At 42.0% G+C, this 12,333-nt stretch overlaps 2 protein-coding genes across 2 annotated transcripts; both read right to left on the reverse strand.

The window, feature by feature from the left end:
* Positions 1–6,072: 6,072 nt before the first annotated feature.
* On the reverse strand, positions 6,073–7,512 carry hoxd9a (homeobox D9a). Its single transcript, XM_026376627.1, has 2 exons — positions 6,894–7,512; positions 6,073–6,428 (listed from the first exon to the last, which is right to left on the reverse strand). The coding sequence occupies exons 1-2, from the start codon at positions 7,492–7,494 to the stop codon at positions 6,190–6,192; spliced, it is 840 nt and encodes a 279-aa protein (XP_026232412.1). The 5' UTR covers positions 7,495–7,512; the 3' UTR covers positions 6,073–6,189.
* A 1,755-nt stretch (positions 7,513–9,267) lies between these two features.
* Positions 9,268–11,493, reverse strand: hoxd10a (homeobox D10a). The gene is made up of 2 exons (XM_026376745.1): positions 10,714–11,493; positions 9,268–9,963 (listed from the first exon to the last, which is right to left on the reverse strand). Exons 1-2 carry the CDS (start codon positions 11,459–11,461, stop codon positions 9,689–9,691), a joined length of 1,023 nt encoding a protein of 340 aa, XP_026232530.1. The 5' UTR covers positions 11,462–11,493; the 3' UTR covers positions 9,268–9,688.
* Positions 11,494–12,333: the final 840 nt, after the last annotated feature.

Consider the following 12,333-nt stretch of genomic DNA (forward strand, 5'->3'; position numbering starts at 1 on the left):
CATCAGACTGAAGTGAGAAATGCTGATTTTCTGGTAACGACATTAATGCACTCATGCAGGATTTTTCTTCTGATCAGCTAAAGATAAGGAAAACACTTGTTTTGCACAAAGACGTGCAAAAAATGTTTCAAACGAAAAAGGTGGATGTTAGTTAGAAACACCAAGCTCCTCAGTTGTCTAGTTCAAAAACACTGCACAGACCTCTTAAATTCAATCACCCGTGACTTCGAACAGGAGCTGCATTTGTGCATGTTGCTCTAATGCTCCAGTGTGGTGGCAGTGAAGACGCATTTTTAAACCCATCAACCTTTTCTGCGTGCGAACTACAAAAAAATCATTTATTTTGCAACACCTCTCAACATGTGAAATCTCCGATTTACTCGAGAGCCATAAGCCTGCAGCTAATTTAAATGACTAATGAAACAGGAAGCTGTCAAACCTCACATGCAGACACACATACACACACACACACACACACACACACACACGCCACCGTCACAGAAAGCTTACCTGTAGCGACGAGGTAATCCATGTTTATTCTTCGAGGATCAGTGTTTCTGCTGCGCATTATTTGGTAAAGCTGTGCAGAGCCAGCGCGGCTGTGTGCGCGAAGGGGTCAGGCACGGAGAAAGTTGAAGCGCTCCTCTTGACATCCAGGCGAGCGAGCGGCGCAGTGCTGCAGATATGTGCCGATCTGACGTTTATGAAACGAATGGCTGGTATATTTTTTAAGAAAGCCGACCGTGTCGTATCGGTTTGAACGCCATAGACGCAGAATGCAGTGGGAAAAAAAAATCGCCTGGGAAATCAGGAAAAGGGCCATGAAGACGTTTGCCTCTCACACATGACCAGTGGCATCCAATGACAGGCGATGGAGGCACATAAAAAGGTCTATTACCAAGTTGTAAATTGTCCTCTCACAAAAAGGAATTTCGACTGCAGCATTTCTCCCCATCTATGCGCATAATAGCCGGAGTCCCTCCATGTTCTTTGGAGAGAAAAAGAACAAGTTTTCCCCTGTTTATAATAAGATTCAGCCATCAAATCTTATATTTTTTAGTCACAGAACAGAAGCTAGACTGCATTATTTAAAAGATTTTATGTTCGTCACAACACAAACCCTGCAGGAGAACAAAAATATATAATCACTTGTTCTTTAAAGTGGCCAAATAATGACGCAGTGCGTTTCACTGCTAACGAGGAAACGCGGCCTATTCGTGTTTTAAATGTTATGGAAAAACAAACGAATCATTTGCGATTATTCCTGCATCGTTTCTCTGCACACAAACGGAGACTCGATACACCAACGAGGGTCAACGAAATTCAGTAGGTTTTATATTGTTGCAGTTTTTTTTTTATTTATTCAGCGGCCTGTGCGTCAAATGCAACAAAATGTCACATATACAAAACCAGCTAACAATTTTAGTTACAACTAATTAAAGTCAAATTAAAACACATCTGTCGTCTCCGTGTTATTGTTCTGAATTAAATGAAAAAAACATTTTTTTAATAGATTTAATAGATTGATGTGTCTCCTGCAACTAGATATTGCACAATGTCGCCTTGTTATTCCTAAATAAGTGGATAAAACCCTAAAAACTGCTGGGAGCGTTCTCACGCTTTTTCCCTCTCGACCTTTTAAAGGCTCAGTGTTGCAGCTCGAGTTCAGTCCATCTGAATATTTCTGCGCCAAAAGGAATTTCTTTCATTTCATTCCTGGTTGATCTCTTGGCATGCCAGAGTCAGCTCTGTGCGATTTATGGTCAGGCAATGGCTCTGTGTCTGGTTTCCTGTCTTACAGTCTCACAGTTAGTGTGTGTGTGTGTGTGTGTGTGTGTGTGTGTGTGTGTGTGTGTGTGACGCCAGAGAATAGGATTTGTTGCATTACACAACTATAATTGTAACTCTACGGACCAGTGTACTCCACAGGGACAGAGTCATTCTGGCCTAATGCAGAAAAAATCTGTATGGACATCGCCTCAGCCTCAGTGCAAAAAAAAAAAATACAGGCTTCTTTGTCTGCTCATTCTTGTTGTGTGATGTTACCTATTTTTGTGAGAGTCGCCACTTTGCACCAGAAAAATCGTGTTAAAGCTAGTATTTAATCAATTGGTGATCAGTCCACAGCTGGCTAAAGAAAAAATGATGAATCTAGTTTCCTTTGACACTGTCTGCTACAGGATCAGATCACATAGATAAAATATCTACAGTTACAATACTTTACTCAAATAAATACACGTTTTTGGCCTCATAAGAAATCTACACTGTGCAGTCAGTGGGAGGGGGGGGGGGGTGTGTTTGGTGGGATGCGGTTTAATTTCAGAAAGACTTAGTGGTGGTGGCTGCAACATAGTTGACACCTAGTACACCAATAAAGACGTGGCAACCACCAGATTAGCACGTCTCACTGCAGCGTGTTTCCACGTTAACTCTCCTCAGAGTAGAGTCCCAGTTTATCCAGTCTGAGAACATAAAGTCCCATTTTGATTCCTCATATCAGTCAACTGAGCCAGAGCCACACAGAAAAAGGAAATCACTCGATCGCTGCGTAAATGTTTGAACGCGTGACTTTAAATATTCCCTTGTTTTGTGTCAAATGTTTTAAAGGCATTTACAAAAAAATAGTTTAATTAAGTTCAGACGTGTGACGTATGCCTAAAAAAAGAGAGGTGGCCAGATTGTGGTGTGCTTTCCAACCAGGGCCCAAAGAGAGTTGACACCAAAACATCACACGTACGTTGTTGTTGCGAAGCAGGCTGATGACGCACGAATCTCCCCCAGGAAAACGCCAACGTGCTACGTCACAACTCGATGTACAGTGCACAAAGCCGACCTGTTAAATTGCGTCATAGAGCTCAAAGTGTGTCTGAGATGGATTAAGTGGGATTTGACGTCGCCTGTAGTCCTGATAAAAGGAGTCTGAAATATCACGCAGCCTTTCATCGGGCTGTCATAGAGGCAGGGAGGCATCATCTTTGTAATAACTCATCACCATCAGCAAAACCATAAAATCATGGCCGCTCCTATACCACAACATCCCGCCCACTCCTATAAGTAGAGTAAGAAATGCATGTTTTTTTCTTTCTTTTGATGTTTAAAATTGTTTTTAAAAATGCTGAGTAGTCAAATGTTGATGACAGAAAGGCAGAACCTTTTAATGAAATCATGAATAACTCACACAAACAACTATAAAACGCTGTCTGTCTTAAACGTGGAGTTTTCTATTTATATTGTAGGAAGGCCTTCACTTAACTCTTTACATGTTTTCGTTTATTGTGCAGACATGTTGTTACTTAAACGAATTTTCTGTGTAACGTTTAAACTATTCTAGTGTGTGTTCAAGTGTGTTTCCAACCTGCGACACTCAGCTTTTTTTGGGAAAGTGTGTGGACACGGAGCAGCCGGAGTTTGTGCGACTGCAGCCGAGGACAAGAGCGAAAGAGCTGCATGGTCCCACTCGTGGCCTGTAAGGAAACAGGCACATGACTATTTATAATGGTGAGAGCACAACTGCATGGAAATAGAAGGACGTTGACTGAATTTCTCCTTCGTGTAATCCACTTTGAATGTGTGTAAACTGTGTGTAAAAGTGTCGTCTTCATTTCCAAATAGAAAAAGCTCAACGTCGCCAGTCTTGGATCAAGGTTTTGCGCCATGACAGTTGCATTTTAATCACTAGTCAACGTGACTGCAGATCACAACCAAGATGCAGCAGTGTCACAGCAAAAAGTCCATTTTCACCTAAGTTCCTCAGGACACACAGACGTATACGTTTAGGGAGGTGCCTCCTATTTTTCTTCTACAGACCGATTTAAACAGGCAAGAAAAACAAGAGCAGGCTGCAGTGCGGCGTTTTAGTCAAATATATCAAGTTGGAGTCGTGTAGCAGCCACGATAAACTTCCAATCTGTTTTCATCGCTACATGAAATATTGGGACAGTTGATGTTTCAAATGCCTCAGCTCTGGAGCATTGTGGGGTTTTCATGTCACATAATGGAGACGGTTTAAGTGAGTCATGTGCTCACAGAGACCTTCCACATAATCTATAGTGTTCATTCTGTTATTTCTGTCGTGCTGCCTTTAACAGGGATTGCATACGTTTGTAAGAACATGTTAATTATAAAGTACTTTGCACACTGTTACCTTTAGTTCAGAGGAAAACATACAGGTCATGTTCTTGCTGCAGCTATTTGATCACTGTGAGTCAGTGCGTCACAGTACAACGAGGCTTTATATACGATTTGGATCTGAGTAGTAGTGCAGCAGCAAAATGCAGCACAACCCATGATCACTTATGGGGTTACATTAAATATTGGTGTGTATTCAATACTTTTATGACATCACTGTAGAAGAAGTTCACCTACTCTGCTCCGACTTCCAAATTCAACGTTATGAAGTTCAGTTTAAAGTTTATTTCTGCACGTTAAGCAACACGTAAAGGTTTTGGTTGATCTCATAATTAAAACTATTCTGTACAGATGCATACGACGTTGCTGGACTATCCTACTGGATCTGAGGATCTGCAACAGCTGATTCAAACATTAATTGATCTCACGTTCCTGAATGTGAAAGAAGCTGTTGTTACATTTTAAAATGTTTTGATCGCAATCAATAAACAACCAGTTTTTAATGGATGGTCAGCGACAGAAGATGCAGCTTCTTCAACGACATTTCTAAATTTAATTCAATGAACCTACTAAGGCTAGTTTGGACCATGTGTTGTCGACGTGTTCATCTGTCAATACGCCGCAGTTATCGAGACTAAAAGGACAATATCGCCCTCTAGCGCTCCCATTACTGCGCCAGTGAAGCCTCCAGCTCCAACGCAGAGAAACACACTCTAGTTATCTGTGTGGCCTTAGTTTAAAACTTATCTGGCGCTGTTAAAATGTTATAATTCATTTCTGCTCATTTATTTTTTTTCAGTAATTTAAAAAATAGAGGATTAAACTGAAGGTAGATGGGATAAAACTGGCGCAAAGACACATTGATGAGACAAAACGCAACTGGACACCAGTCAAAGTTAAGTTGTTTTTTTTGTCCCCCCCATCGTTGGGAAGTGCATTTGATGAATAAACGTGACCATTACGTTGGGGGTGCTTTCCTCTAAAACAATTCATCGAGCAGACACCCAGTGGAAAAGTGGCTTCAGTCTGTTTGTCAGCAACACAAGAAGAAAAGAGGGGATTTCAAAGGACGGCGTAATTACTGACCGGGACCATAAACTCATTTAGACCAGACGTCTAGCCATTCCTATAGCTTTATTGGACCACGTTTCTTCCTGCTTTAAAGTCATTATTCCTACGGCTTGGACAATAAATTGGAAATTCACCGCAACACCTCTCTCAGTCGTAAACACTTTACTATTTGCTCCTCTTCCATGTTTTGAACGCACCGCTTTAAAAAAAATGCAAAATTTAAAATATAGGAGCCTGTACATGCTCATTTAGGATTAAAGAGAGATTTTACTCCTCTGAATTAATGGAAATTAATTTTGTTAATTACAAATTTAAAGGTAAAATCTATGTTTGACGCGGTTCCATTTCATGTTGTAGTTTATTATTAGTGTAAACAAGGCCTCGGGGAACCAGTTCTGATTTGTTGAATAAATATATAAATACCCAACCAATCTGGCAGATAACATAACAGATAAGTTATTTGAGATTTAAATTAGAATTTGCTTTCCACAAATACGACAACACCAACATCTTTGTGAGACGTGTGTTATATTAACCTCATGGTCAACAGCGGCTTCATGTGTCTCCTACACAGTCAGAAGTGAAAGTGGTTCAGTTGTGAAAATATTTTATGTACAAGTCCAGGTTGTTAACAGCTAGAAAAAGAAATACATACAGGCACGTTTCCTACTGAGGTGGATGCGTGACAGACCCGTGGAGCTGTCTAGGGCACCCAGTTTGTGGTTATGTAAAACTGTAAAACAGAAATAAATCAGATGACTGAAATCTGAAATCTGTTTGTGTCAATCTCATCAAAACACATGTGATGCACATTTGGCCAACACGTCCTCACCGACACTGCTATAAGATTTCTAAAAACACAATTGTAAAAAAAAAAAAAAAAAAAAAATGGCTACCGAGGCTCCCACCAGAATAAATGTCATTGTTCATATGGTTTCCGTAGTACAAACATCAACATGTGTGAAATGGCAGCAGCTTCTCATCTCCTGGCTAATCTTTGCTGCTCTTCTCTCTGTTCATCTTCTTCATTTTCATCCTCCTGTTCTGGAACCAGATCTTCACTTGTCTCTCGGTTAAGCTCAGTATGCGGGCGACTTCATAGCGTCGGTCTCTTGTCAAATACATGTTGTAGAGGAACTCTTTCTCCAGCTCTAAAGTCTGATATTTCGTGTAGGGACATCGTTTCTTTCTCGTGGAGCGGGCGTGAATCCAGTTCGCTGCAGGGTTGTCTGAAAACAAAACAAAACAAAAAAAAAAAAACAGGGGCAGAGACGCATGTGAAGTGAGGACACATGTGAAGAGGATGTTGAAATGTAATAGACTTCTAATCAATTTCAAACGTGAGGAATCAAAAAGCAAAATGGGAAACAGCTTATTATGATGGACAGTGAGACGAAGGTGACCACTTTGATTACAGGTCCCGTTTTAGTGACAGACCCCCACAGGAACATAGATCATGCAGTCTGTGGAAAATCGAATCGAGATTGAACAATGTCGTATCTATTTCTGGTGTCCCGTAGCATTACAAGGTTTAGGATCCCCTGTAACAACCCAAGCAGGGCGGGTTGTTCCTCTTCCCGAGTCGCGGTATAGTACGAGACACTTTTATAGGTTAGTAAAACCTCCAGTTTTACGCAGCCAGCTCATACAGTTCCTAGGGCTGTAAATCAGGACTGGCTTTTTCGTTCACTTACTTGGGTCGAGTTGCTGTTGTTGTTGTTGTTGTTGTTGTTGTTGTTGTTTCTCCTCTTTGGGCTCGCTGGGGCTCGACAGCTCACTTCCACTGTGCTCTTTGGTCGCCTTCTCTGGACACTCCGATACTCCACACGCGTATTCGCCGGCGAGCGGCCGAGCTTCAGCCTCCAACGCGTCGCGCTCTGTCGCTTTCGGCGGCAGGACCTCCGGCTTTGCCCCGTACGGCCGAGTGCTGGAGTGAAATCCGGCAAAGGAAACGTGGTTGGAGATGGGCTCCATCCAGGAGCGGACGCCTACATATCTGCCGTCCGAGGCGGGCAGATGGGACTGGTGGTGGTGGTGGTGGTGCACGTACGGGTGATAAATCCCTTGCGGATGAACCGACGACCAAGACGACGGGAAAACGGCGGACTTTGGTGCGAAATTACAAGAGGAGAAGTCTGCATTGTCCCCGGTACCTGGCGGCCTCGGGGTCACCGTGTGTGGAGCCTGGATAAAGCGAGCACCGTACACATCGTCCGGCTCCTGCCCCATTATAGCGTCCACATAGCAGTTACTGAGAGTGCCACTGGAAGACATTTTTGATCTCTTCCTACTCATATAATAAGGGTTGCACTGTTACGGGAAGCTTCCCTCTATGAACAATCATAGTATTTTTGCTGGCCTGCATCTACAGGGATTGGTTACATGGATCACGTGGTCATATTTACCAATACAGCGAGTAAATCAATCCTGCCCTTGCTCTATTTTGTTTTCGTCAGGTCTAATTTAGCTTTTCATTTCACAAATCATAAAAAAAAAGAGACATGTCAGATGTGACTGGAGAGAGAAAAACAATTGCTGAAGTGAATGCAAATGTTTCCCCCTCCTTGTGCATGTCACTGCAGGACGGTGCAACAATACAAAAAAAAAAAAAAAAAAAAAAAAGAGGAGTAGCTACATGTTTCCACACACACACACACACACACACACACACACACACACACACTCCACCAAAACGGGGTCCTCGCATCTTAATGCTTGAGAAAACTCTTCTAATATCGTCCTGATACCCTCAGTGCTAGTAAAATGGTTTATAGACTTACGGAGTCCTCGTAAAAAAAAAAAAAAAAAAAAAGATGTAATAACATGTTGTAAAATAACAGACGCCATTTCCGTTCACAATGCGGTGAATCCATTGTTAATATTCGTCGAGGAAACATATATTCTGGCTTGGTTGAATTTTGAAAGTTAAGGAGGAAATAGCAGTTGTGAAATGATTGTGTTCATTCAAACGACGGCAATAATGTCTTTATGTGTCAATAAATGTTTTATGAGGTGCGTGTGATTATACACGCCGTCAAATTAAACAAAAAAAAAAAAAAAAAAAAGAGAGAAAGAGAGAGAGAGAGGAGGAAAAGTCCATCTGTGTGTTTCTGTCTGTAATGTGCAATAGCAAATGCTGCATATTAAGTTATTTTCCAACAATTTAACCACTTTAGTTGATGAAGCAGAATGTGTTGACCTTCAGTGCAGAAAAAGGAAATTCAAGGCACAAAGGACATTTTTCCCCTTTCAGCGGTCAGATCTTCAGACAACATCAGCACTTGCTGTATTATAAATAATCTTCAACTATGAAGCTTTTTTCTCTACGAGGAAACAAATGCCATGTGGCCACTGAGGCCTGCGCCTCTCGGAGGGAAAGAAGAACCGACTCTTTGCCTGTGAATTTGCGCTTGAACCCAACTTAACTTTCCCCATGTGACAGTTCTTCTAGACTGTTTAGCTACAAACAGGCCTGAAAAGAAAAGCGACAGCATATTTGTTTCATTACGCGCTTCTGCTGCTGCAATCTGCCTCAAGACAGGAAAAAACAAGCTGCAGAGTTTTGTTGTCTTCAGACAATTTGTATTAATTTATATTGTTTTCTGCACCAACACTAAGAAACATCAGCTTGTCTATGGGGAGGTGGAATATCTTTAAAACAAGGAGGGCCTAATAAGAAGATAATTTTTTCACCATGTGCTAAAAGCGTTGGTGGCCCGCAATTAAAAAAAAATAAAAAATCTAAGAGGTTTTTCTGCTTGTAGACTCGTCGTCAAATGAAATTAGAGCACAGCTGTAAAGAGTTAGTGACATTAGAAATATGTTAGGAGCAATTTTGGAAAGCGAGGTTGTTGTTTTTTTTTTTTTTTTTTTTTTTGCAGTAGGCTCTTTTTTAGAAAATGTCTCTCCTCCTGCTGCAAAAGCGATTTAAGCAAAGTAGTTAGAAATAACACGGTAGACTTTAGATAATGATTCAACAATTACTGGATAAATGAAACAAGCACAACCCAAGATTATTTGACAATCCATTTATTGCAAGATACCATGCCACAAACATGCAGTAGAGTCACAGATGAACATTGCTGTCCGCCACTTCAAAGGGCCCAAAGAAACGTGTCACTATTGAGCAAATGGCTTCAACTTACTGTAAAACAAACGATGCACTTAGACGACAATACATGTGCTTCCATGACTGAATTAGAGTAACTCCTCCACGCAGCCCGCAATTTGCAAACACAACAGTTATAGGCTCGATCCACATGTGCTGGATCAGTGTGCCTCTCCAATAATTTAAGACTACAAAGTGTTACCCTGCTTGTGATGAAACGAACACACGACGCCACACAACGTACTGGAAAAAAAAAAAAAAAAAGGGCACATACAGTCACAGTTTCGTTGAAATTGAAGAGATAAACGTCCGATGCCACCAAAGCATCAAACTCGAACGGGAGGAACAGGGGCTGAGCTGAAACCACTGAGACATGCGAGCTCAGGAGAAGGTGAGATTTGAGGTCAGTTCGCGGATGCGGTTTTCCCTGTTCATCTTCTTCAGTTTCATCCTGCGGTTCTGAAACCAGATCTTGACCTGCCTGTCGGTCAGGTTGACGCTCCGGCTGATCTCCAGGCGGCGCTCTCGGGTCAGATACATGTTGAACAAAAACTCCTTCTCCAACTCCAAGGTCTGGTGCTTGGTGTAGGGGCATCTTTTCTTTCTCCCACTTTTTGCTGTCAACCAGTTGCTCGTCGGCGCTTCACTCTTGCAGTCTGGAAAGATTCAGATCAGTGATATTAGCTTTTTCTGCTGCAGCGTGCGTCGACATGAACCCAGTCTCACCTGCTGCTCTGGATTCTACCTCCGGGAAATAAAGCGTAATCTAAGAGTAAATAATATGCAGGGGATGTTATTAGCCACGTACATGGCACAACTAATAAAACAGAAATGAATTTAAACCCCAACTGATCAAACTGCACTCTAGCAAGACCTTATTTATAGCTCCAAGCGTTGACAAAAACAGGTTAATTTAATAAAGAATGCATTAGCACACAACCTTTAATTAATCTGTTAAACTTTCAATTCAATTTAAACCGCAGTGGTTTTATCATGCTGAAGGCTCTTTTTAAATACACAATCCAACATTACACTGCTGCTGCTGCAAATGCACCAATATCTAAAACTCACTGAGTGACTGGACTTTATTCTACATGAATTTATTCTACAAACATGGCAAATAAATGGTTGCATGGAGTTACATGTTTAGGTTCTGAAACCGTGTGAACTATGTGAAGGTGTAAAAAAAAAGGTTGTGAAAACATTTTTTATTAAATATCTGATTTGCAAAAAGCAGTCTGCAGCATGGTAGAACCGTTCTCTGCCGCCTATTAGTGCAACCTGAGAAAGCCTCTCATTAAACATTACGACTTTAGGGTTGTTTGTGTTTTATACTTGGTTTTATGATGCTGGAGCCTTCTCAGCACAGCGCCACAAGATAAAAGCTTTTACTGTAGCCAACCCACCTTTCCCTTCCTTCTGTGGCACCTCAGGGCTGGACGCGGATGCTTCCATGGAGCAGTTTTTCTCCTCCGAGCCAGACTTAGGATCCGGACTTTCTGCAGAGAGCGTCGTCCTTGAGGTCTCCGGGTTTTGCTGGACGTCCTCGCTTTTCTTTTCCACCTCTGCAAAATTAGAAGACGACAAGGAGGACTGTGGTTTTGGGGTGACCCGGCTGAGCTGCATCAGTGTTGGGTTTGGACTCGGTGGCTCATGGCAGTAGTCTTCCTGATGTTTCCCATTCGCATAAGTTTGGCTCAGTCGGAAATAGCCCGGAACCGGGATCTCTGGACCATCGACTGGACAGGACTCAGGAATAACACTAGAATATGCGGGTACTTCTGTCGAGCTGACCTTTTGTACTCGCTTATCGGAGTACATGCAGCAGTTACTCTCTTCCTTTATGCTCTGTGAAAATGAACAGTTTGACATCTGACTTGACGGCTCTATTCTGCAGGATCTACTCGGATCAGTCCAGTTATCTATCTGAGGTATGTACGAGTGGACATTCATGCCCATATTTTGGTGGTTGACCTCTCCTCTTTTGCCGAAAGACGGCAGGAGTCCACAGGTTTGCATTCCGTAAGTTCCCATTTCTGAGCCAGACGGCATGTACATGTTGCTGTTGGAGTAAAAGCTGTCCGTCCTGCAGGCACCAATTAAAGAGTCCACTAAAAATGTGTTTGCCGCAGGAGAGCTAGTGGGAAAGGACATTTTGGGGGGTTAAGTTCTTTAAAGGAGAGGAGATGTCCTTTGTAAGCTGACATATCTAGGAAAAACAATCTCAGTGTAAGTCAGGATGCCTCCCGACCACATGACAAGCCCACCAATGAGATTTGAAAATGGCCTTGAGACGCAGCCTCCTCTCCCTGCGCGCACTAGCACTGCGGATACATACGTGGTCAACAGCGACACCTACAACACGGACTTGAAATTGGTTCACAGACTCGTGCAGACAGAGAAGGCATCGCGGGACTTTGCAGAGCTAGTTCATTAAAAGTCGAAGCATTGCATTGAAAGGTCGTTTGGAATCGCACCGACACGCGTGCCTTCATTTTGGCCTCAGTTTATTCACAAACTAAGCTCTAAAATGTATGTAACTAAGTAAAACTTTCAAAAAATATGTTTCTTTGTGCGAGACTGAATGTGTGTGTGTGTGAGAGAGAGAGTGTGTGTGTTAGTGTGTGTGAGAGAGAGTGTGTAAGAGTGTGTGTGTGTGTGCGTAAAATGCTGCCTGTGGCGCATAGGCGACAACTGCAGACTACTCCAAATGATGTAAACAGCCCAATTTATTGTTTTTCATTCACCTCATCCGTTCACATGACTCCGAGCCCACCAACAACACATTAACTGCATTTGCATATATTTTACTATGTATACACGAATGTTTTGACTTAAAATCAGAAATAATAAAGGTGTCAGAATATAAATACACTGTTTACTCGTTTTATTTTGCTTATTTGCACAAAATGTTTGTTATTTGATTTTTCATATTTCACCAGCACCAAAGCATTTGAAACGGTCTTTTCTATTTCCTGCATTAAATGAATAAATAAGGAAGGTAACACGTGATTCCACCATTCACA

Source organism: Anabas testudineus, chromosome 21, assembly GCF_900324465.2.
Source record: "Anabas testudineus chromosome 21, fAnaTes1.2, whole genome shotgun sequence".
In the NCBI taxonomy this organism is placed as follows: domain Eukaryota; kingdom Metazoa; phylum Chordata; class Actinopteri; order Anabantiformes; family Anabantidae; genus Anabas; species Anabas testudineus.